This window comes from Heloderma suspectum, chromosome 9, assembly GCF_057233095.1.
Source record: "Heloderma suspectum isolate Gila_16-S chromosome 9, 16-S_ref, whole genome shotgun sequence".
In the NCBI taxonomy this organism is placed as follows: domain Eukaryota; kingdom Metazoa; phylum Chordata; class Lepidosauria; order Squamata; family Helodermatidae; genus Heloderma; species Heloderma suspectum.
Window position 1 is genome coordinate 5,255,966 of NC_139466.1, and position 26,019 is coordinate 5,281,984.

Consider the following 26,019-nt stretch of genomic DNA (forward strand, 5'->3'; position numbering starts at 1 on the left):
TGGAGAGCCGCTGCTGCCAGCCAATGTCAACAGTACTGGACTGGATGGACCAAGGGTCTGGCTCAGTAGAAGGCAGCTTCCTGGGTTCCAAGATACAACACAAAAGGAAAAGGAAAAGGAATTAGGGGGGAGGAGGAAAAAAGCAAAACTCCGGCACCAGTCCCTAGTTTCAGAGTTCTGATAGGTGTTCTTTCTGGCAGGAAGGGAGACAGATATAGAATTTATTGATTGATTTCTCACCCTTCAACAGGTTCACAGGCTGGGTTTTTTTTTTTAAGCTCAAGTTACAATAAAACAATTAAAACAAAAATATTAAATCTCAAAAAGTAGAACACTGCAGTATAAAAGCAGTCAGCAGAATTAAAAACAAAAATGAACAATACAAAAGCAATGAACTCAGAAAGCTTGGGGAAATAAAGAATGTCTTTGCCTCCTTGTCAAGAGCATTCCACAGGCAGGATGCTACCACTGAAAGGGCCTAATTGAAAGGTTGTCACAGGGAGGAAGGCCATGGTCTCTTCTCGATCATCCCAGAGTTCAGGACACGGAATCATGGGCTCAAGTGACAGGGAGCCAGATTCCGGCTGAACATCAGGAAAAACTTCCTGAGTGTTAGAGCAATACGATGATGGAACCAATGAACCTAAGGAGGTGGTGGGCTCTCCCACACTGGAGGCGTTCAAGACAAGGCTGGACAGCCATCTGTCAGGGATGCTTTGACTTAGACTCCTGCATTGAGCAGGGGGTTGGACTCGATGGCCTTGTAGGCCCTTTCTGTATTGGCCCCAAGAGCATAGCCATATCATTTGTAGTGTTAGAGGGGCCTAGAGATCCATAATGCTTGCTTAAGTTCATTATTGGTGCAATTCCCTTGCCAGTAAGCCTCTGAGCATGTGCAGATGAGTCCAAAGGCCGATAACAGCCTTCTTGGCGCATTCCTTGCTAAGGAGGGGAGTCTTTGTCTCTGAAGAGCCTGAGAAGCAGAGTTTGTTCACCTTAAAGCTGCAGGTGGCTGTGCTTGAGAACCAGGGGCTGCTGGTTGATGCCGAGGCTGAGCGCTCAGGGCGCGTGCTGCTGAAACGCTGCTTATTGCTAACCTGTGGAGTATAAGGCCCATCGTGCCCAGTGGCTCGGGGTTCGGAGAAGCTCTCTGATCCAGCCATTGGGTACGCCTGTGTGCCGTAAGTTACCCAATAAAGTACTCCTTGTAAGCAAACCTTTGAGTCTGATTATCACTATCTTGGCACTTCTAACCCGAGAGAGTTCGAGGCCCACTGCGGGGGCGACACATCTTCCAACCCTACTATTCTATGATTCTATGATTCTCTCCCTAGCTACTCTTCACATCTAAGCCAACATGACCGTTGTTCTTTGGGATAAAGACACACTAGAAAAACACAAAGAACTGCTCGACGATATGGGTTGTACCCAATGTTAGTCCTATTTGGAGTAGACCCATTGAAATTAATGGGACTTCGATTAGACTAACGTTGGACACAACCCAACGTAATCAACAGCTCAAACTCTGCCTCTGCAACCGCAGCATGGGGAGCGGCCAGATGTACGCTGCATGTTGCTGTGGTTTGTGTTGCTGACATTACTTCTACTACATTTACAGCCCGCCTTTTTCCCTCTTGTGAGAAACCCAAGGCAGCTTACGTGGTCCTCCTCCTCTCCATTTTATCCTCACAACAACCCTGCGAGGTAGGTTAGGCTGAGTGTCAGTCCCTGGCCCAAAGCCACCCTCTGAGCTTCATGACCGAGTGGGGACTAGAATCTCCCAAGTCCTAGTCCGACACCCTAACCACTACACCACACAAGTTGCTTGTTTGCAGATGTGTTGGAGACAAGATGCGTCCATGTCCCGCTCAGAGATTCTACAGCTAGAGACCAAAGGATGGGACCGATCCCTTCAGAATGACAACTCTAGCAAGGCATGTTAATTTTTAATGAGGCATCCCCCAAAAAGGCAAAAAAGGGGAAATTAGGGACCAGAAAACAGAAACTGTCCCTGGTAAACAGAGGCAGTCAGAGCATCTGTGCCTTCTGTAGTGATGCAGACAGGGAAAATGTCACCTAGTACAGCTTCACCCATCATGGGTGAACTGTGCTGCAACAACATTGCACCTGCCACAATTATTCCTTTTACAGAACTCCTGGAAGGGAAGGGAGGGCAGAATATCTCCCTTCACCCCCCAGGGCTTTGCCTCAACAAGCATAATCTACAGCGGGTTGTACTTTTCTTCTGCTAGTATTTCCTATTATTTATTTTAACAGACGGTTTGCGGCAGTAAATCCCATTCAGTCTGAAGTAAACTATTATAAAGATTAGTTGTGAGCTGTAAAAAGTACCCAGCTGGGGGCAGACAAAACAAATACAAGCTTCTGGAAAGCTACCAATGGGAGATCTCATCTCTCTCCCTCTCCCCTGTAAAAAAAGAAAAGGAAAAAAGAGCCGTGCAGGCTGAACACACAGACTTGGAAATTAAAAAAAGAGAAAATGAAATACGGATGCTTCATCCGTAAAAAACAATTTTAAAAAATGCTGCAGCGTTGCTGAGCAGTAACACAGTAACACAACACAGCCAGCTGGAAATAATGCAAGGACTGCCACACACCTCCAGCAGTCAACAAAGTCTATTTAACAAATGATGTTAGAGGATTTGGTCCTCAACCAAGGTGAGACAGAAGAGCTAGGTCAGCCTTCCCCAACCCTGGCAGCCTCCAGAAGGGCCAGGCTACAATTCCCATCATTTGCAGCTAGCAGGCCAAGTACCTAGGGGTTACTAGGTACCTAGGGGTTACTAGGTAACCACTAAGCCACCGCGGCCCTACTATTATTTATTTATTTATTTATTACATTTATATCCCGCCTTTTTTCCTCCAAGGAACTCAAGGCGGTGTACATACTCCTCCTCCTCTCCATTTTAGCCTCACAACAACAACCCTGTGAGGTGGGTTGGGCTGAGAGTCTGTGACTGGCCCAAAGTCACCCAGTGAGCTTCCATGGCTGAGTGGGGACTAGAACCCGGATCTCCCAACTCCCAGTCCAGCACTCTAGCCACTACACCACACTGCCTCTCACTACTAGTACTACATTGCTGCCCAATTAAAAAAATTTTTAGGAACACACAGAGGCAGGGGGTTTTTTGCTTTGGGGGTCACGGGCTGCTGTTCGTTCACCATAAGAAATCTGACATGGTCAAAAATCACTTTGTGGTGACTTTTCCCATGATGGTAAGAAGATCCCCATGTGGGAGTCATCTGGGTCGGGGAGGGGGGTATAGAACAAATTTCGACTGCGCTTGGTAGTCCACCATGGTTTCTCATAGCCAACAAAGCTTGGCTTCTCTGCTCCCAGCTCCACAGGGGCAAAGCGCACCCTTTTGCACCAGCAAACACAGAGGGTTTGTACCGAGAAGCAGCAACGGGTATGTGTGAGACTTTTGCAACACCCCTCCAAGCCATGATAACAGCACTGCATCCAGGCAGCGGAAACAGCCCTTTGCATGGTGAAAGGCAGACTTTCCTCTTGAGCTGTCGACATTTGCTTTTTAATGTTACCCCAGCGATGGAGTATGCTAGGGGCTCTCTCTGCTAGCCACTGAATTAAATTTATGGATCTATTTTGTGGAAACAGTCACACAGAAATATTATATACATTATGTATTATACAAGTAGGACCCGGAACAAAAGATTGCAGTGTCAAGTTCTCCTGTTCAAGACATTCCATTCCATTCCATTCCCCCTCCCTTCAAATTTCTGCACAACCACCAAGTAAACCATTTTCCATGGCTGCAGAGCACAAACTATGGCCTGCTTTTCAAATCCCCCACCCACCCACCCCGGTTTTATTCTTTTTTATGTATGTATGTATATATGTATGTGTATATAGGGAAAATGAGTTTTTGTACTTCTGCAAAGCTTGGGGTTTCCCTGAGACTGCCAGTTGCTCCCTATTCTGTGTGGGTGGTGCTATTTTGGCTACCTAAGCAACAGCACAGAACTCTGAAGATCGGAAATAGAGGGAATTATATTAGTGTGTGTATATGATGTAAGTGTGAGGGAGTGAATGTGTGTATTTGAGACAGAGAGTGAGCATGAATGTTTGAGAAAAGACAACCCACATGAACAAAATATGAAGAGCCAGTGTAACACAGTGGTTGAAGTGCTGGAGCAGGGATGAAACTAGGGTTCAAATCCTCAGTCAGCTCTGAAGCTCACTAAGTGATGTTGGACCAGTCACTATCTTCTCAGACTGACCTCCCTCACAGGGAGGTTGTGAGGATAAAATGGAGGGCTAAGCCACATATGATAAAATGATCAAGGGACTGGAGCATCCCCCCTATGAGAGAAGGTTACAACAGCTGGGATTGTTTAGCTTGGGGGGGAAAAGGAGCGTAAGGGGAGACACAATAGATGTCTACAAAATTATGCATGGTGTGGAGAAAGTGGACAGGGAGACATTTTTCTCCCTCTTGCAAAATACAACAACCCAAAGGGGTCATCCTATGAAGCTGATTGGTGGGAGATTCAAGACAGATCAAAGGAAGGCCTCCTTTACCCAGCACATAGTTAAACTATGGAATTCGCTACCACAGGATGTAGTGATTTGGATCCACCAATTCGGATGGCTTTAAAAGGGGGTTGGACAAATTCCTGGAGGAGAAGGCTATCAATGGCTGTTAGTCTTGATGGCTATGTGCTCCATCCAGTATCAGAGGCAGTGAGCCTATGAACACCAGTTGCTGGGAACATGGGTGGGAGGGTGCTGTTGCACTCATGCCCTGCCTGTGGGTCCCTGGTTGACAGCTGGTTGGCCACTGTGTGAACAGAATGCTGGGCTAGATGGACCCTGGGTCTGATCCAGCAGGGCTCTTATGTTCTTATGCTGCCTCAAGTTCCTTGAAGGAACAATGGGATAATGCAATATAATATGTTAACTTTTCAAAATTAATTTCAAATTCCAGGGACATTCCTGAGAAGGCTGTTACTGGTCTTCTCACCTCCTCCTACTGGACAAAGTTTCTTCGTGTTCCACATGGGCAACCCTCATCAGCCTTTTGTCCACGAAAAGATCCTCACGATACCAAGCAGACCGGTACTGCCTCTTTTGGGAGTGGCCACATAATTTGCTAATCTGGAACAGAAAAAAAACAGAAGACCATGAACCCTGTCCCAGCATTAAGCTCGATCTTGTCATTCCACTGCCCACATCATCTTAAGCCACTGAGCTTCAAATTTGCAGTTAATTTTTCATGGTTTCCTTTTAATGTGACAAGTGGATCAGAATGCAAATACTTCCCCTATGATAAAATATCTGTGACTATTTAGATTAGATGCATTTAATGTTATATATAAAACTGTGCCTATATAGAATTACGCTTAACTAAATATAAAAATTGCCTACTGTCAAAATACATACAATAGTTACATTCATAATAAATGAAATGTATGACTAATCTTCATGTGAGCATTTTGCTGTTACTCTAGTTGAAGAAGTTTGTCAGCTCTCAGTGATTCTGTTACAACTCTGCCTTGCTTTCTTAATTCTAAATGTAATCCGTTGGCCTATTAGCATAATCATGCTTTACGTTTCCCCCTTATTCTACTGTTGGCATTTCTCCCCTATCTAGCATAAATGGATGTTTACATGTCTTCTTAAGACCCGTATCTTCACACAGCCTTTCCCTGCAGTGTGACCTGACCAGCTATGGTCTGTAGTGCATGGCAGAGTTTGTAATTTTATTGCTAATTAGTATTTATTATTGTGTAGTTTAATTGTTGTATTTTGGTGGCAATGATATTGTACATGCACCGCTTTGATAACTCTGTGGAAATAATATTTTTTAAAATCTTTTTATTTTATTCTTATAAATGAAATAAACACTGCCAGCAACATAATCAGAATTTTCAGTTTCCAACATTACAGTATTCTAAGAAAAAGAAAAAAGGGAGGATAGCAAAAGAAGGAAGAGGAAAAAAGGAAAAAGAATTATATTAAACTTCAATAAGAACAAACCAAATATCCAAATAGTCTTATAGCAAAGGAATGGGAGCAAACAATCCATTTCCATTAGCCATATGTTACCATTGAGTTAACGCGTATTAATAAACATTAAAAGTTTAAAAAGGTAAAGGTGTCCCCAACCAGTCGTGTCCGATTCTAGGGTGTGGTGCTCATCTCCATTTCTAAGCCGAAGAGCCAGCGCTGTCCGAAGACGCTTCCGTGGTCATGTGGCCGGCATGACTGAACACTGAGGTGCACGGAACGCTGTTACCTTTCCCGCCGAGGCGGTGCCTATTTATCTACTTGCAATTTCTTGCTTTCGAACTGCTAGGTTGGCAGAAGCTGGGACTGAAGACGGGAGCTCACTCCGTCACACAGCACTCGGGTCTCGAACTGCTGTCCTGCCGACCTTCCAGTCTGCAGTTCAGCGTCTTAACCACTAAGCCAACAAGAAATAGTAATAATAATAATCCCATAATGATATTAATAATAATAATAATAATATAAATGGGGAGAAAGTTTAAGAAAAAGATAAAAACAGAAAAACAAAAGCAAATCATTTGTATATTTTAAATAATATCATATCTAAAAATATATTTATATATGTACACACACATGTATACAAATAAAGGCACAATCTTATGTATGTTTATACAGAAAAAAGTTCTACAACTCCTAGCATCCCCCAGCCAGCATGCTGGGAGCCATAGAAGTTTTTTTGGTCTAAACTTGCATAGGATTGCAGCCTAAAGGATTCTTGCAGCTGTTACCATGTGGACAAATAATTCCCAGTATTTACCATTTGCAATACTCGTTCCCCCACCCCACAAGAGTGAATAAAAGAACACTTTTCTTTTTCTTGCTGTGTCATGAACTTTTATTTCGAAATAAAGTTAACAAAATAAAGGCAACAAAAAGTTGCCTATTCTGCCAACTTCCTTGTTCAATATTTATCTGAGCATGTCTGCCACGCATGATAGTGGGAGTTCCAATTTCTTCGCCATGTTTCCACCACTTGAGATCTCAAGTACATGTTTCTTTCATCCAATTTCCAAGGTATAACATTAGGATGGATTCAACGTGTCCTTGGGTTTCAGCGCTTATGGACAGAAAAAAGCAGAATGAGTTCTAGCCATGTGTAGGCTATGATTTGACAGCTCAAGTCAGTCAGCAGAGGGGGGGCACCGGGGGCTACTCATTGAAACAATCCCAACTGACAGCGCTTGTCATGAGGGGTGCGCAACCTCTCCCGTATTGATGTTGCACTCAGCGGTGGGAGGTACATCCACCTGTCAGACTCCGGAGACTTAAATCACCATGGGCCACTTGCCACACTCCGGTTCTGAAGGTTCATTCATTCACGGGAGGAGTCTTTTGGCAGATAGTGACTGGCGTTATTGAATTTTTATGTTCCTGGCCCAACAGGCCAACTGTGTTCAGCTGTTCCCGATAAGCGCTGTGAATTGATGTTAAAGAGAGACGTAAGGCTATCAATCAACAGCCTCCATCTCCACCTTCTTCGAGGTCGCTGAGCTCAAGGGACACACACGCACGCACGCATGCACACACACATGAGTGCCAACAACAAAGTAATAGTCCCAGCATCATTCACAATGGTCCTTAGAAGGCAAGAGACCTTGGTTGTTTTTCCAAGGGATAGATGGTTATTTATTTTGCTCCTTAATTATTTTTTTTAGAACAAGTAGATGGTGAAGGTAGGGGACATAAATAGTTTATAAAATCATGCATGATGTCGAGAAAGTGGGAAAAGATTTTCTTTCCCAGTTGCTGGAATTTGAGGTCACCCAGTGAAATCAGTGGGTTGTAGATTCAGACAAGAGGAAGTACTCCACACAATGCACAATAAATGGAACTGGGAACCTCAGGATGTGGCAATGTTACCTAGGCTAGATGGGTTTAAGAGAAGATGGGACAAATTCAAATTTATCCAGGAGGAGAGATCTGCCAATGGCTACTAGCCAAGTAGAACCTCCATGTTCAGAGACAGTATACCACAGGGAGAGACAGTAAGGAGAGGGCTGTAGCCTTCTTGACCTGCTTGTGGGTTCCCCAGAGGCATCTGATTGGCCACAGCAAGAAACAGGATGCTGGACTGGATGGAATTTGGGGTGTCTCCAGCAGGGCTCTTTTTGTGTCCCCAGCTTAGAATCCGTTCTGGAAGCTGCTGCAGCTTTGCACTGCAACGCAATGTCACTTAACCTCCTTGCATGTCATGAGGACAGGGTCCTCATCAGCACCAGGGCCCAGCCCCTGAACCTCTCTGTAACCACTAGAGCAGCTTTCCCCAGCTTGGCACCCTTTAGATGTGTAGGACTGCAAACTCCCATTGCTCCCAGCATGGCCACTGAGAATGATGGGAGTTGCAGTCCAACCTATCTGGACGGCACCAATTGGGGGAAAGGTGAACTACAGTTTTAGCCCTAGCACATGAAGAAGGGAGTGCTCAAGGGGCAAAGGGCATCGCCCATAACGGCCAAGTAAGCCAGCTCTCATAAGTCTGGTATCAGAGGCAGGGCTGACCCTTTTTATTATTTATTTATTTATTATTAAATTTATTAATCGCCCATCTGGCTGGTCACCCAGCCACTCTGGGCGATGTACAACATACAATAAGAACAGTTTAAAACAATAAAATTCTACAATAAAATTTTTTTCTAAAATACCCTAACCCACCCCAAATGCCTGCCTGAACAACAATGTTTTTAATGCATGATGGAAGCTCATTAAAGAGGGGGCATGGCGGAGTTCCCTAGGGAGGGAGTTCCACAGAGTGGGGGCCACCACAGAAAAGGCCCTCTCCCTCGTCCCCACCAGTCTAGCTGTCCTGGCTGATGGGACAGACAGAAGGCCATCCAAGGCTGATCTTGTTAAGCGGCCTGTCTGGTGCTGCTGGAGGCGCTCCTTAAGATAGGCTGGGCTGGAACCATATAGGGTTTTAAAGGTCAAAACCAACACCTTGAATTTGGCCCAGAAAACAACTGGTAACCAGTGCAACTCCTTCAGCACTGGAGTGATGTGATTTCGCCGGCGGCTGCCTTTAATCAGGCGAGCCGCCGCGTTCTGTACCAGCTGCATTTTCTGAACCGTCTTCAAGGGTAACCCCACGTAGAGCGCATTACAGTAGTCTAAACGAGAGGAGACCAGGGCATGTACTACCGATGGGAGCAGATGGTCGGGAAGGAAGGGGCGCAGCCGCCGTATCAGATGGAGTTGGTACAGCGCTGTCCGGCTCACAGCTGACACCTGAGCCTCCATGGACAGCTGGGAGTCCAAAATGACCCCCAGGCTGCGGACCTGGTCTTTCAAGGGTAGCCGTACCCCATTCAACACCAGGTCAACATCCCCCAGCCTCCTCTTGTCTCCCACCAAAAGTACCTCGGTCTTGTCAGGGTTCAGCTTCAGCTTATTCCTCCCCATCCAGCCACTCACCGTCTCCAGACATTTGGACAGGGACATCCCTGGCCTCTGAGCCTCAGACCCCACTGTCCCCATTTGCAACATAACACTAGCCATTTTTGGCAAGTCTGGTAAAGATGACCATGGCAAGGTTAGGGGTTGACGGATTGTGTAAAGTCCGTTCCATTTGTGTCTCGTGGATTGTCAGGTGCCTTGCGTTCTGACATCCATCCATCGATGGAACTGGATTTTTTCCCTGAATTTGCGCAAATTTATGAATTTGCACTTTTACAAATGTGCAAATTCCCCCCAAAAGCACGTTTTCACGCTTTAGCCTATGGGGAAAACGCGCATTTTTGGCCGAGATTTTTTTATTTTGCATTTTTCTCTACATCAAATTTGTGCAAAATTCAGGAAAGTTAGGAAACCGGCCTGCAAGTCTGCAGGATCTGCCCGACATGGGAAAGCTGGTCCACTGTGGAATCCATGGGTCAGATGAATGAAAATCCGAACTTGGTGGTTCCAAGGAAGATTTCTCCAACATCCCTAGCTAAGATACAAGAAGCACTTTAGGAACCTAGGAAAGTGACTCAAACCCTCAGTCCATCTAGCTTAGTATTGTCTACACTGACTGGCAGCAATGGCTCTCCAGGGTTCCAGGCAGGAGTTTCTCCTGCCCTACCTGGAGATGCCGGGAATCGAACCTGGGACCTTCTGCATGCCAAACAGGGGCTCTACCACTGAGCTATGGCCCTTCCTCACTTTGCATACTTAAGTGTGCTATATTATTGCCGCTTTGCTAGCCCCATGACATGCTTTGAACAGACTGTCTGCATAATTCCTGAAACTGAAATAGTTCTGTTCATACTTGGGGAACCGCACAAATAGCCTCCTTATGCTTCCCTAAGCCATTCCGATTTGGATGTCCCTGTCTTGGCTTATTATGATAACTGCCAGGATCGGAACAAGCCAGGAGCTCAAACCAAGTTCAAGCTGTGGTTGAAATTTGCATTCCAGGTGCGGATGCAGCGAGAAATTATGTTTAATTAACCCAGGAAGTGTTGAATCACAGTGCACCAAGGACAGAGCAGGCAGGCCCAAGGCTCGTGTACTCTCAGCTTAATAAACTCAGATGTGCACGTCTAAGCTGTTCGAACATAGTGCTAAACCATGGTTTAGAGTTACGTGCATAAGGAACTGTGAGCCTAAGGCATGTTGCAATTGGAAGCTTCTAACCGCAGCTAGCAGCAAACCATAGCTGGCTGTTGCATGTGAGCCGGGCAAACCCTGGATCCCAAACCATGGTTTGATCCTGGTTTGCGAGCAAATGATGGGTAAGGGTTCAGTCTGAACAGGCCCACAGTTTAGCAAGTTAGCAACCACCACCCTTCACTAAATGCTTTTGCTTTGCCCCCAACCAGCTGCGCTTTCACCATGATTGAAGGGGACGCTCCATCCTATTGCCTCCCTCACTGTATGGTTTGGTATATAAACACACTTTTTCTCTCCGCCCTGCTGCCACTACTGTGTTATCAGCAGCAGCAGAGTTTACACAGGCCGCTGTTCTGCTGTGAGAGACTGTCAAGAAATTCCTGTCTTAATTACTGGTTTAGGTCCCAGCAGGCTCCAAATGATCTGTTTGGCACCCAAGTCCATCCTCGCTGGAACAGTTTCCCATCTGCAGCTGCTTTTGCTCCCCCGAGCATCCCTTTTTAAGCCTTCTTGTTTTTGCTCCCCCCACACCCTCTGTAATCCCCCCCCCCTGCATGCATCCCCTCAGAGGCAGAAATTTGTGTTTAAATAAGCCCTTGCTTACTTGTTTAAATAAGCAAGTGCCACAGAAGATCAGCCCCCCACCCTTTCAGGTACCAAAAATGCATACATCACTCCAAGGAGAAGGTGAAGGAAGGACAGCTGCACTCTAACCAGCGACAGCAGGGTTAGGCTTGCTGCACTCGGTATTTATTATTCAGAGGTTAAACACCTCATGCTTGTACTTTCCGTATGTTCGTGCATTCATGAACACTCAACAGTAGGAGTGCAGGGTTTTTTTCCCCCTTTTTTTAAAAAGGGCATGCATGCAAGACTAAGTCAAACGTCCATCTAGGTCTAGCATTCTGCTTCCAATGGGGGGTAGCAGCCAGATGCCTACGAGAGCCCAAAAGCAGAGCGTTAGGATAATGGCCTTTCCCTGCTTGTTGCCCCCCTGCACCTAGTATTGGCAGGTATACTACCCCTGTCCATGGCGGTTCCATTTCACTAAACTTTCCTCCATGAACTTTTTTTTTTCCCCCAAGGATCTAAGACACAGGCTGTCACCACATCATAAAAACATAAGAGCAGCCCTGCTGGATCAGGACAAGGGTCCATCTCGTCCAGCATTCTGTTCACACAGTGGCCAACACATAGGACATGAGCGCAGTAGCATCCTCCGACTCGTAGCAGTGAATTCCGTCGGTCAACCCAGCAGGGTGTGATGAAGTACTTTCATGAAGGCGGGGTATAAATGCAATCAATCAATCAATCAATCAAGTACTTTCTTTTGCCCATCTTGAATCTACTGCTAACTCATTCCAATTACTCAGAATTGTAGCAGGACGAGATGGCAGAAAGCAAGGGGTGATATTTGGTGGCAGAGCACACAAAACAACCCGGGTCCAGTCCCCAGCACCTCCAGACAGGGATTGGAACAACCCCTGCCTGAAACCACACAGAACACGGAGCTGAGCTGAGCAGTGCTCAGCTTCCCATGCTCCTAAAACCCCTCTTTAACTTTTTTTTATATTACGTTTATATCCTGCCTTTTTTTCCTCTTGTGAGGAACTGAAGGCAGCAGATGTAGTCCTCACAACAGCTCTGTGAGGTAGATTAGGCTGAGAGGCGGTGACTGGCCCAAAGCCACCCAATGAGCTTTACGGCTGAGTGGGGACTAGAACCTGGGTCTCCCCACCCCAAGACTCTAACCACTACACCACCATTCTCTTTCTTTGCATCTTATATCATTTTATAAAACTCATGCATGTTCCTCACTAATCACCTTTTTTTCCTAAACTAAAAGATTTTACAGAGAGAGGTGGAAATTGTTCCCATAATGAATAATTTTTGTTTGTTGCTTATTTGGTCAGTCGCTTCCGACTCTTCGTGACTTCATGGACCAGCCCACGCCACAGCTTCCTGTTGGCCGTCGCCACCCCCAGCTCCCCCAAGGTCGAGTCCGTCACCTCCAGAATATCATCCATCCACCTTGCCCTTGGTCGGCCCCTCTTCCTTTTGCCTTCCACTTTCCCTAGCATCAGCATCTTCTCCAGGGTATCCTGTCTTCTCATTATGTGGCCAAAGTACTTCAGTTTTGCCTTTAATATCCTTCCCTCAAGCGAGCAGTCTGGCTTTATTTCCTGGAGTATGGACTGGTTTGATCTTCTTGCAGTCCAAGGCACTCTCAGAATTTTTCTCCAGCACCACAGTTCAAAAGCATCTATCTTCCTTCGCTCAGCCTTCCTTATGGTCCAGCTCTCGCAGCCATAGGTTACTACGGGGAATACCATTGCTTGAACTATGCGGACCTTTGCTGTCAGTGTGATGTCTCTACTCTTAGCTATTTTATCAAGATTTGTCATTGCTGTCCCAAATATTTCTTTTCTCTGTTATGAATTATCCAGTCCTCATATCTTGCTACAATTGTAATGTTTAAATCTAATCTATTATATAGGCATTGCTACGTTTTCTTTCTTTAAATTTTCCCGTCTTTTAACTTATGTTAAAATATTCTGACTTCGTGTAATTAAAACATTTTTTTAAAGCCCAAATGCTTTAGCTCTTCGGCGTTTTCCAATAGTGAAGGTACTCCAGCCTCTTTATTGCAGTGGCTCCCTTTTTTCTCCATGTTTTTCCACGCTAAGATAAGCAGCAGATTCTTTTCCAGCAACCTGTTAGCTGAACACTGCTCAATACAAATAAGTGCATTTCTTACATTTAAAGTTTCCATAAGGTGACCCTCAAGTCCATTATCTGCATGCTGCTGTAGAAGTCTGTTTAATTAAATTCTTTCTTTTTTAAGGGAAATGTTTAAAACATACATTGAAATGATGGGGTATAGAACATAAACTTTTAATAGTAGTAGCCATACCCATTTAACATTTCTACAGGTGTAATAAAAATGCTAATATATGTTAATGTTTAGTCTGTGGTTAATGTTTTGTCTTCTTAATTTCCCCAGGGCTTTTATTGCAGATTTAAATCTGCCATGCTACTCAATGGATTGCATTGCTTTCTGCAAGGCACATCTCCAGAGTGAATACTGATTAAGAAAAGTGAATAAACATCTCACTGGCCAAAAAAAATATTTTTTTTAGAAAGCTCTTATTGTGATACGCTTGTAATCATTACACACATTTTGTCATGAAGGGTGGGAGAGAAGTTAGCCTGCCTGCCTGCCCCCCTCCTTGAAAGAAAAACAAGAACCTTCTTTCTAGCTCTTGCTTTTTAAAAGCCTGTAAAAGGGACTGTGGAACAGGACTGGGCACCCGAAGCTGGCCGGTGGGAATGGACAGTCTGACAGCAGCACAAGATATGGGGTGTATGTGAGTTTTACCCCATCCTCCCCCCCTCCACCAGGTACCGTCCAGATGTGTTGGACTACAGTTCCCATAATCCTCATTGGGCACGCTGGCTGATAATGGTGGGAATTGTAGTTCAGCCTATCGGGAGGTTCCCAGGTTGAAGAAATGCCAAGATCCTTATGAGTGCAATGCCTTATATGCCCGCCAAAAATTGGCAGAAAAATGTGCAGGCTTCTGAGATCTCCAGATGTCTTCATCAGGCAAGATGTTACAAAAAGCAGGAGGGTGGGAGAGGGGAGGAAACAATCCCCTGACTTGATGTTGAACTCAGGGTGTCTGCATGATCACAGTCTGATGATGGAATGGGGGAGGAGGGTGCTGCAGACATTCAAATAAAGCTCCAGCGAGCAATGGGATGGTGTCAAGTTTCACTCGCAGCTGAGAAAACCACTCTGTTCAGACGGAGGAGTGAGCACTGAGGGTAAGTGCTGCCAGGGTTTATTGCCACCCCCATGAAGGCTCCTCCCCACTCAACTGTCACCACCACCAGCCAGTCCAGCAGGCTGTACTGAGGGGCGAGAGGGGGAAGCAACACAAGGCCATTCTACCGGCCTGGCTGAAAGGTGCACTGTCTTTTCCTCTCCCTCCCCATCCATTTTTCCTTCTGTGTCATTTCTTTTCAGACTGCAAGCCTGTGCGCTGGGGCTGTCATGATTGACTAAGCCCTTTTGGCTAAGGAGCAGGATCAAAATACTTTAAATAAATACACAGAGAGAGGACTGCTTGCACTTCTGCTCCCTTTTCCTCTGTACTGCCTCGGATTGTGACCATTGGGCAACTGATCTCGCATATGCTTCTCCAAAACTCTACTGCTGCCTCAGGTCACTGCTTTCTGCCTGCCTCGGGCCCCTCAGGGCCTGGTCTGCCTTTGCGGAAACTTGACAATGCCTGTTTTGGACCATGCCCTTGTCTCCTTGTCTTCATCCCTTGGAATGGGATACCTCCATAGGACAGGAGGGAACGCTGCCCTGAAGCCAAGCCTGACCAAGACACGCCCCAGGGAACAAGAGTTAGCCTAGGTCAGCCTTCCCCAACCTGGGGCTCTTCACATGTGTTGGACTGCAACTCCCATAATCCCCAGCCATCTCACCCACTGGCCATGCTGACTGAGAAAGATGGGAGTTGTAGTCTGGCCCAGGGCGGGGAAAGCTGACCTATATGGTTATTCCGACTTTTGCATCAGTAACAACGAAAAAGACGCTGTAATAAATGCCCGTTTCAAAGGCAGCGAATCAGACAAAGTTATGTAAAAGTAATGTTTTAAACTTAAATCCTTCTCACATGACCTCAGGTGCTACAGGAAAGGACGCCACACTTCATGCCCAGGAATCAGTTCAATAATGCAACAGCCTTCAATAATTCATCGCCAACACGTGTAAAAGCACCAGAACACAAATGCTTAGAACAACACCATTTCTGTCATGCCAGTTCATGCTCTACCCTGGAAACATGCCACTAACATATACAAGACGGCAAAGCCGCAAGCCGTTGGAGACGTCAAGGCCGGATAAGCAGAGCAGCGGCAGTAATGCAGAATGAGACATCGAGGAAAAAATATAACTATGAAGCGGTTCAATTCCACAACTTTAAAAAAATGTTCCCCGTGCACTCAAAACTGCAAAAAAGTTCCCCATTACACAAGGGTCTTTAGTAAATAAATTTTTAAAAAACTAAGGAGAAGGGGATGCTGGTTGAAAGGCTGAAGGAAAAAAGATACAAAGCCAGCATGGCATATAGAATGGACTGATTGTCCGACCAGGAGAGGGGAGAGGAAGCTTCTAATTCCTGCTCAGCCAGGAAGCTCAGCCAGGAAGCGACCTTGAGCCAGTCATGATCTTTAAGGCCAAGCTACCCTACAGGGTTGTTGGGCAGATGAAACTAGGAGAGGGAAAGCTCCCAGAAGGTTAACCAGAAGGAAATGCGGTCCTCGGGCCGAGAAACACTTCCCACTCCTGTTTTCTGCGTTGCCAGCAGAGGTGTGGGTGGCGGCACCTGTTCCCAAGCCCCGGGCTGCTGGAAGGAAGCGAGGGCGTGGCTGAGGGCTGGTGATGCAGCGGTTCCTTCCCACAGCATCACCGCCAACTCCCCGGGCGGAAGAACCCTGAAGTGAGAAGCAGGCGACAAGGCGGAATTGGGAACATCGTCCTTCCGGGCTCAGGTTCTGCAAAAACCGTTGGGGCAGGTTGCCTGTGAACTGGCCCCACCCCCAAACCAACTGCACAAACTCCTCAGCAATGCCTGGCACTGGGAGAAGCAGGAGAACCGGCCACCCTTCTGGCCCGCGGAAGTCGCTTGCCTGAAGCCACAGAATCCCGCTCGCTTCGTCTGTGCGCCATTTGCATCTTAGCAGCTAATTAGGAAGGTGGGGGGGGCGCTGGCTGAGGTTCAAGGGACAAGCTGTGCTACGCCTCTGCGCTCCCCTGCAAATCACACGGTATTGCTCATTAGCAGACTCCGAGCCTCTGCGTGGCAGCAGGGCCGACATGAGGACGAGCAGAATTAAAAAGGTGAAGTGTGGGGCAGAAACACGCCGTTAGCAGACTCGTCTGCAGAAGCAAGTGCAGTCGCATAAAAGTCACAGAACGATGGCAGCAGCATTGGGGGCGGAGGGTGGAGGAGAGTTTTGCATCGGGGTGGGGCACAGTCACATAAACTCAAGTCAGCTACGAATGTGCCCACAAATAGGCCAACAAACCTACATTCCACAGATAGAACCCCATGTAACTTCAGTGCAAATGAAGAGCTGTGCATTTTAGTGGATTAAACGGGGACAAAACTTGCTTTGCATGCTAAAAGTCCCAGACCCCTGTCTCTAGCCACGGAGACCGCTTGCTAGGTTCCAAAATACCAAAAAGGTATTTAATGGAGAGAGCTGTTAAACGGTGCAGGTGATGAGCAGTTGATATAAGTGTTTTGTTGAAACCTATGAGCTGAGGTGGTGGGGTGAAGTGTGTGTGTGTGTGTGTGTGTGTGTGTATGACAGACAGAGAGAGAGAGTTGAGGGCATGTGTGTGTGTGCGTGTATGCATGCATGTATGAAAGGGGAGGTGAGGGGGAGTTATTTTAGTCCAGCCCTTGTACATTTTGACCATGCCCACCGCCAGATGTGGCCCCAGACACGCCACCCGCATCCACCGCATGCGACCCTCCAGTGCAAAACCATTGCCCACGCCTTCTTTACAGTAACTAGGTAGGCCAGGCCTAACCGGCCTGCCTGGGCCCACCCTAAATTCCACCGCTGGGACGAACAGAAGGCCCTCCTCCACACACACACAATTTATGCAATTTACTAGTAGCAGGAAATACAATGTGTAACATTTCCTTTTAAGGAACACAACAGAAACACAGAAAGAAACACACAGCAGGGTCTTAACTTGCAGCGCCTATGAACAGAATTGTTGTTGTTCAGTCGTTCAGTCGTGTCCGACTCTTCGTGACCCCATGGACCATAGCACGCCAGGCCCTCCTGTCCTGTGCTCTCTCCCGAAGCGTGCTCAAGTCCATATTCGTTGCATCCGTGATGCTATCTAGCCATCTCATCCTCTGCCGTCCCCTTCTCCTTTTGCCTTCAGTCTTTCCCAGCATCAGGGTCTTTTCCAGGGAGTTTTCTCTTCGCATTAAGTGGTCAAAATATTTGAGCTTCAGCTTCAGTATCTGTCCTTCCAATGAGCAGTCAGGGTTGATTTCCTTTAGGATGGACTGATTTGACCTCCTTGCAGTCCAGGGGACTCGTAAGAGTCTTCTCCAGCACCACAGTTCAAAAGCATCGATTCTTCGGCACTCAGCCTTCCTTTTAGTCCAGCTCTCACAGCCATACGTTACTACTGGGAAAACCATAGCTTTGATTAGACGGACCTTTGTCAGCAAGGTGAGGTCTCTGCTTCTTACTATGCTGTCTAGGTTTGCCATAGCTTTCCTCCCAAGGAGCAAGCGTCTTTTAATGTCATGGCTACAGTCACCGTCTGCGGTGATCTTGGAGCCCAAGAAAATAAAATCTGTCACTGCTTCCATTTCTTCCCCTTCCATATGCCAGGAAGTGATGGGGCCAGATGCCATAATCTTCGTTTTTTTAATGTTGAGTTTCAAACCAGCTTTTGCACTCTCCTCTTTCACCCTCAACAAGAGGCTCTTTAGATCCTCTTCATTTTCTGCCATTAGGGTGGTATCGTCTGCGTATCTTGAGGTTGTTGATAATTCTCCCGGCAATCTTAATTCCGACCTGTGATTCATTCAACCCAGCATTTCTCATGATGTACTCTGCATATAAGTTAAATAAGCAGGGTGACAATATGCAGCCTTGTCGTACTCCTTTCCCAATTTTGAACCAATCAGTTGTTCCATGTCTGGTTCTTACTGTTGCTTCTTGACCCTCATACAGGTTTCTCAGGAGACAGGTAAGGTGGTCTGGTACCCCCATCTCTTTCAGAATTTGCCAGAGTTTGTTGTGATCCACACAATCAAAGGCTTTAGCGTAGTCAATGAAGCAGAAATAGACGTTCTTCTGGAATTCTCTTGCTTTCTCCATGATCCAGCGAAAGTTGGCGATTTGATCTCTAGTTCCTCTGCCTCTTCGAAACCCAGCTTGTACTTCCGGTAGTTCTCGGTTCGCATACTGCTGAAGCCTAGCTTGTAGGATTTTGAGCATAACCTTGCTGGCATGTGAAATGAGCGCAATTGTACGGTAGTTTGAACACTCTTTGGCATTGCCCTTCTTTGGAATTGGAATGTAAACTGACCTTTTCCAGTCTTGTGGCCACTGTTGAGTGTTCCAAATTTGTTGGCATATTGAGTGCAGCACTTTAACAGCATCATCTTTTAGGATTTTCAGCTGGAATACTGTCATCTCCGCTAGCTTTGTTGTTACTAATGCTTCCTAAGGCCCACTTGACTTCACTCTCGAGGATGTCTGGCTCAAGTTCAGTGACCGCACTATCATGGCTATCAAGGACATTAAGATCTTTCCTGTATAGTTCTGTGTATTCTTTCCACCTCTTCTTAATCTCATCTGCTTCTGTTAGGTCCCTGCCTTCTTTGTCCTTTATCATGCCCGTCTTTGCACAAAACGTTCCCTTGAGATCTCCGATTTTCTTGAAGAGATCTCTAGTCTTTCCCATTCTGTTGTTTTCTTCGATTTCTTTGCATTGTTCATTTAAAAAGGCCTTCTTGTCTCTCCTTGCTATTCTCTGGAACTCTGCATACAGTTGGATATACCTTCCCCTTTCTCCCTTGCTTTTCGCTTCCCTTCTTTCCTCAGCTACTTGTAAAGCCTCATCAGACAGCCACTTGGCTTTCTTGCATTTCCTTTGCTTTGGGATGGATTTCGTTGCTGCGTCCTGAACAATGTTACGGACCTCCGTCCATAGTTCCTCAGGCACTCTGTCTATCAGGTCTAATCCCTGAAATCTATTCCTCACCTCCACTGTATATTCATAAGGGATATGATTTAGGTCATACCTGAATGGTTTAGTGGTTTTCCCTATGTTCTTCAATTTCAGCTGAAATTTTGCAACAAGAAGCTCATGATCTGAGCCACAGTCAGCTCCAGGTCTTGTTTTTACTGACTGTATAGAGCTTCTCCATCTTTGGCTGCAAAGGACATAATCAATCTGATTTCGATATTGACCATCTGGTGATGTGCATGTGTAGAGTTGCCTCTTGTGCTGTTGGAAAAGAGTGTTTGCTATGATCAGTGTGTTCTCTTGGCAAAACTCTATTAGCCTTTGTCCTGCTTCTTTTAGTACACCAAGGCCATGCTTGCCTGTTATCCCGGTGATTTCTTGACATTCCAATCCCCTATGATGAAAAGGACATCTTTTTTTGGTGTGAGTTCTAGAAGGTGTTGTAGGTCTTCATAGAACTGATCAACCTCAGCTTCTTCGGCCTCAGTGGTTGGGGCATGGACTTGAATTACTGTGATGTTGAACGGTTTGCCTTGGATTCGTACTGAGATCATTCTATCGTTTTTGAGATTGTACCCCAGTACTGCTTTTCCCACCCTTTTGTTGACTATGAGTGCTACTCCATTTCTTCTAAGGGATTCTTGCCCACAGTAGTAGATATGATGGTCACCTGAATTAAATTCGCCCATGCTTGTCCATTTTAGTTCGCTGATTCCCAAGATGTCGACGTTCAATCTTGCCATCTCATGTTTGACCACCTCCAGCTTACCTTGATTCATTGATCTGACATTCCAGGTTCCTAAACAATATTGTTCTTTACAGCATCGGATTTTCTTTTCACCACCAGACACATCCACAGCTGAGTGTCCTTTCGGCTTTGGCCCAGCCGCTTCACTCTTTCTGACGCTACTTGGAAATACCCTCTGCTCTTCCCCAGTAGTATATTGGACACCTTCCGACCTGAGGGGCTCATCTTCCAGCGTCATATCTTTCAGCCTTGTGATACGTTCCATGGGGTTTTCTTGGCAGGAATACTGGAGTGGGTTGCCATTTCCTTCTCCAGTGGACCACATTTTGTCAGAACTCTCTGCCATGACCTGTCCGTCTTGGGTGGCCCTGCACAGCATAGCTTATGGCTTCACTGAGTTACGCAAGCCCCTTCGCCACAACAAGGTAGTGATCCAAGAAGGGGATGAACAGAATTAGCACTCGCCTATTAAAACTGCCCCTCCTCCCCACTCAGTCAATCAAACAACACTTTCAGGAGGCTCGCGGCCCTAAAAGTAAGGACTGGAGGTGTTCCAAACTCATGGGGGCCCATCACTACAACATGCAAACAAACACGAGACATTTAGGGCGCAATCCTATGCATGTTTAGACAGAAAGAAGTCCAACAACAAAACGTCCCAGCATGGCTGGCGAATGCTGGGAGTCATAGACTTTTTTCTGTCTAAACACGCATAGGATTGCACCCTTAATAATTCTTCTCTAAGAATGCAAAAGATTTACTCAAGGAGAGAGAAGCGGGGGAAACAGCCCAATCAAATCTGGAAGGCAGAAGCCTTTTCTAATGTGGTTTTCGGCAATTAGCTCCTGTTCCCTGTTATGATTGACTATCATCTTTGAGGAGAAGAGCAGTATTCTAGGAAACGGAGCATTAACTTGTCCACCAATGACTTTAATAAGGCACTTTTCAAATTACTGCTCATAAAAGCAGAGCGGGGAGGCGGGGGGGTGGGAGCTACTGATGATACCCTATCTTCTTAATTAGACCTCTCTCCTTCCCTTCCTCTCTATTAGCAACTTAATAGCAAGTGTACATATTTATATAACACAGCTCTAGCGTAGCATACCGACAAAAGCTGGCCATTTAATTATCAGCCGGAGAAGGTAATCACAATTTCAGAATGCATGAATTAAAGCAACCTTGTAAGACTCACAACTTGTTTAGATTTACAGTTCAATTAAAAAAAATCCCTTCTGGGACCATTCCTGTAACCTTTATACCACCAGCAACATGTTGATCATAACTTGGACACATCTACAGAAGAAATTCTTTAGACAAGACCTTTGGTCGGAAGATTATGACAAAAATTGTCCTCCAGTCTTAACCACCCTTTGATGACCATTTGAAAGTGCAGGTAGAAGTCAGCTTCCCCGGTCAATATATAAAGCTAGATCCAAAAGCTATAGGGCATTGCCTTCTTCAGATGCCTAGGAGATAGAATGGGTACAAATATGGGGTATAATTACATAATGACTTATGTAGCTGGATGAGCTATATGTAACATCGGCTATATATAATGGTCTAAAACAAAGCCAATTCAGAGTGAGGGCAATGCTTCCAGCATTGTATTGCCCTCATTCTGAACTGGATGAACCATATATAACAGTGTCAACTGAAGGCTAAAACAGCCCATTTAGAGCAAAGGCAAACAGAGTCAATTAAGAGTGAGTGCAATGCTTCCTACATTCTATTGGCCTCACTCCGAATTGGGTGCAGGGAACAGAGGGAGAAGCAAAGCAGCCATTTTCTTTCTTTTTGCAACTGCCAATGTCCCCAGGACAACACACCCCTTCAGAACTCATGGGTGGAGGGATGGTGGACCAAACTGACTCCAAAAGTATCCATTTCTCCTAGCAGCAGCTGCTGTTTCAGTGCGGCCATCTCAACCACCTCTGGTGTGATTGAGAGGGGATGGGGGGAGATGCACAGCCACAGCCTGAATGTGGGAGGGCAGTGCCATTGTGAAAACACTTTTGTCCCTTTTCAAGTCCCCCCCCCAAAATAATCACCAGAAGGGGGCCACCTTTGGCATCTTTGGCATTAGATGCTATTTAACATCTATGTGAAGCCACTGGGGGCTATCATCAGGAGGTTTGGGATGCAGTGTCATCAATATGCAGATGACATGCAGCTCTACCTCTCATTCAAATCTTCACCAAGGTTGGCCGTAGAATCCCTGTCCAAATGTCTGGAGACGGTGAGTGGCTGGATGGGGAGGAATAAGCTGAAGCTCAACCCTGACAAGACCGAGGTACTTTTGGTGGGAGACAAGAGGAGGCTGGGGGATGTTGACCTGGTGTTGAATGGGGTACAGCTACCCTTGAAAGACCAGGTCTGCAGCCTGGGGGTCATTTTGGACTCCCAGCTGTCCATGGAGGCTCAGGTGTCAGCTGTGAGCCAGACAGCGCTGTATCAACTCCATCTGATACGGCGGCTGCGCCCCTTCCTTCCCGACCATCTGCTCCCATCGGTAGTACATGCCCTGGTCTCCTCTCGTTTAGACTACTGTAATGCGCTCTATGTGGGGTTACCCTTGAAGACGGTTCGGAAGCTGCAGCTGGTACAGAACGCGGCGGCTCGCCTGATTAAAGGCAGCCGCCGGCGAGATCACATCACTCCAGTGCTGAAGGAGTTGCACTGGTTACCAGTTGTTTTCCGGGCCAAATTCAAGGTGTTGGTTTTGACCTTTAAAACCCTATATGGTTCCGGCCCAGCCTATCTTAAGGAGCGCCTCCAGCAGCACCAGACAGGCCGCTTAACAAGATCAGCCTCAGATGGCCTTCTCTCTGTCCCATCAGCCAGGACAGCTAGACTGGTGGGGACGAGGGAGAGGGCCTTCTCTGTGGTGGCCCCCACTCTGTGGAACTCCCTCCCTAGGGAACTCCGTCATGCCCCCTCTTTAATGAGCTTCCGTCGTGCATTAAAAACGTGGTTGTTCAGGCAGGCATTTGGGGTGGGTTAGGGTATTTAAAAAAAAAATTATGGTAAAATTTTATTGTTTTAAATTGTTTTATGGTGGGTTGTACATCGCCCAGAGTGGCTGGGTGACCAGTCAGATGGGCGATTAATAAATTTAATAAATAAATAAATCAGAAAAAGTTGTTCATGAAAAGCACCATCTCCCATTTCAGCTTAGCCCTATTTCCAGCTCTTACTCAGGAGGAAAAATTAATTGCCGGCTCTGAAGGGAAGACAGCCTGGTATACTCTGCGTCATTGGGAATGGCAGCTTAAAACTTATCTGCTGGCAGACAGGGGTCAATATATCAGAAATATGCAGTCTGCCAGTAAATAAATGAGATGGCAAAACAGCCCAGTAAAATTGAATCCCTCCACAAATTAACGGCACTAACCACTACACACCGTACTTACACGCTCCCCGCTCCCCGCTGTAGCTGAGTGGCTAAAAGCATCACTTCAACGACTGAAGTTGGGAGGGCCTGGAAATTAGGTGTGAAAATTGATTTGGGTCAGGAAGACTTGCCAACATAAATAATTGCTGGATTCGGCAGGTGCAGCTGTTTAAAAACACAGGCAGCTTTTAAACTTGAGAGCTCCAGAAGTCAGATGCAAACCAAATTGCTGACACGGTATACAAGAGGCCCAAAACTCAGCGGCACAGTACACACTTTTCATGCAGAAGGTCCCAGGTTCAATCTCCAGTTAGAAGTCCTCAGGTGTGGGGATGGTGTGGGCGCCCGATTCAGTCCGGGAATCCAGCAGACCTGCTCCTGCCCGCACCCTTGAGCCCCGCTCGCCAAGTCCCTGCCCTGCTCGCCCCCTGTCCATGCTTGGCAAATGGCCTGCACTCACCCCAGCAGCCTTGTCGAGCTTCACGGTCAACATCTTCTGAGAAATAAAATGGTGATCACAAAAATGCGCAAATTTGCACGCTTGCAAAAATGCACATTTTTGCAAATGAGCAAATTTGCAAATGCAAAAATGTGCATTTTGTGAATGTACATATTGACGCATGCATGAAAATGCGTATTTTACAGAAAATGCACATTTTTGTGCGCGCACTGTGTGCCTTCGCAAAAATACACATTTCACACATTAGATTATGTGCATTCGCAAAAGTTCACATTTTCATGCTTACAAAAACATGCACATTTTTGCAATCACCATTTTATTTTTTCTAGAAATGGTGACTGTGGAGCTCGACGAGGCCGCTGGGGTGGGTGCAGGCTGCTCACCGAGAGTGGGAGGGGCTCAAGCACAGTCCCAGGACTGGCAAGCAGGGGCAGGGGCTGGGCAAGAGTCCGGAGAACCCTGACAGGGGTGAGTTCGCACATCCCTACTCAGGTGGACCTCATACTTCAGAGAGCTACTGCCAGATGGTGTAGACTGGAGAGACTCAGTGGCCCGGTTCAGACACAAAGTCCCCACTCCAAACAAACTCTGGCTTGCTGGAGTGGGAACAAGCAAGGAACTAAAGTGCTCCCTCTTCCTCATGCATTCCTGGATGGAAAGCACATTTCCTGGTATGTTTAAGCCACGGGTCCCCAACTTTTATGGGTCAATGGACGCATCTAGAATTTTGAGAGCATGTTGTAAGCGCACTCACAAAATGGCTGCCATGGAAAGCTTTCCCATTCATATAATGGCTGCTGGGGAGGGGGGCTGCAGCAAGGTCATGGCTGGTCACAGAACACTGATTTCCAGAAGGCAAACTGGTGAGAATAAAAGAAGAGTAACTTGCCCAAGAACCTAAGTACAATGCCAGGGTCTGAGCTCCAAAACAGAAAACCAATGTTTTGAACCCAAATAAAGATGGTGCTTGAGGGCAGCACTTTGATTTGTCCGCCTCCTAGTAAGAGAAATGAAACCAGAAACAAAATAAAAATCATGAGGAGCAAGAAGTCTGGCAGGCACCAAGAAGATGTCTGCAGGCAGTGTGTTGGAGATTCCAGGGTAACATATAGTTTTAATCCACAGAGGGATACTGGTTTGTTGTGAGGTTTGAAACTACCGTTTTCCTGCTTCGGACTTCATGGAGAAAGTGTGTTTTTAAATCAAACCAAGAGCAGAGGCGGTGCAGCATTTTGAGTTTGCTGCTTGTTCCTGTTTCGACAAACCATCATTTTATAGAATCGTAGAATCGTAGGGTTGGAAGGGGCCTACAAGGCCATCGAGTCCAACCCCCTGCTCAATGCAGGAATCCAAGTCAGAGCATCCCTGACAAATGGCTGTCCAGCCTCGTCTTGAAGGCCTCCAGTGTGGGAGAGCCCACCACCTCCCCAGGTAATTGGTTCCATTGTCGTATTGCTCTAACAGTCAGGAAGTTTTTCCTGATGTTCCGCCGGAATCTGGCTTCCTGTAACTTGAGCCCATGATTCCGTGTCCTGCACTCTGGGATGATCGAGAAGAGATCCTGGCCTTCTTCTCTGTGACAACCTTTCAAGTACTTGAAGAGTGCTATCATATCTCCCCTCAGTCTTCTCTTCTCAAGGCTAAACATGCCCAGTTCTTTCAGTCTCTCTTCATAGGGCTTTGTTTCCAGTCCCCTGATCATCTTTGTTGCCCTCCTCTGAACCCTCTCCAGTTTGTCTGCATCCTTCTTAAAGTGTGGTGCCCCGAACTGGACACAGTACTCCAGATGAGGCCTAACCAGTGCTGAGTAGAGGGGAACTAGTACTTCCCGGGATTTGGAAGCGATGCTTCTATGAATGCAGCCCAAAATAGCATTTGCCTTTTTTGCAGCCACATCACATTGTTGGCTCATATTCAGCTTGTGATCGACAACAATTCCAAGATCCTTCTCGCTTGTAGTGTGGTTCAGCCACGT

General features: G+C 46.4%; 1 protein-coding gene across 1 annotated transcript in view; it reads right to left on the reverse strand.

The window, feature by feature from the left end:
• Window positions 1-26,019, reverse strand: part of GPC3 (glypican 3) — a 263,829-nt gene that overhangs the window by 72,847 nt on the left and 164,963 nt on the right. The window contains exon 4 of the mRNA XM_084813591.1: window positions 5,007-5,140. Coding sequence (XP_084669717.1) covers window positions 5,007-5,140 — 134 coding nt within the window. The remainder of the gene's footprint in view (window positions 1-5,006; window positions 5,141-26,019) is intronic.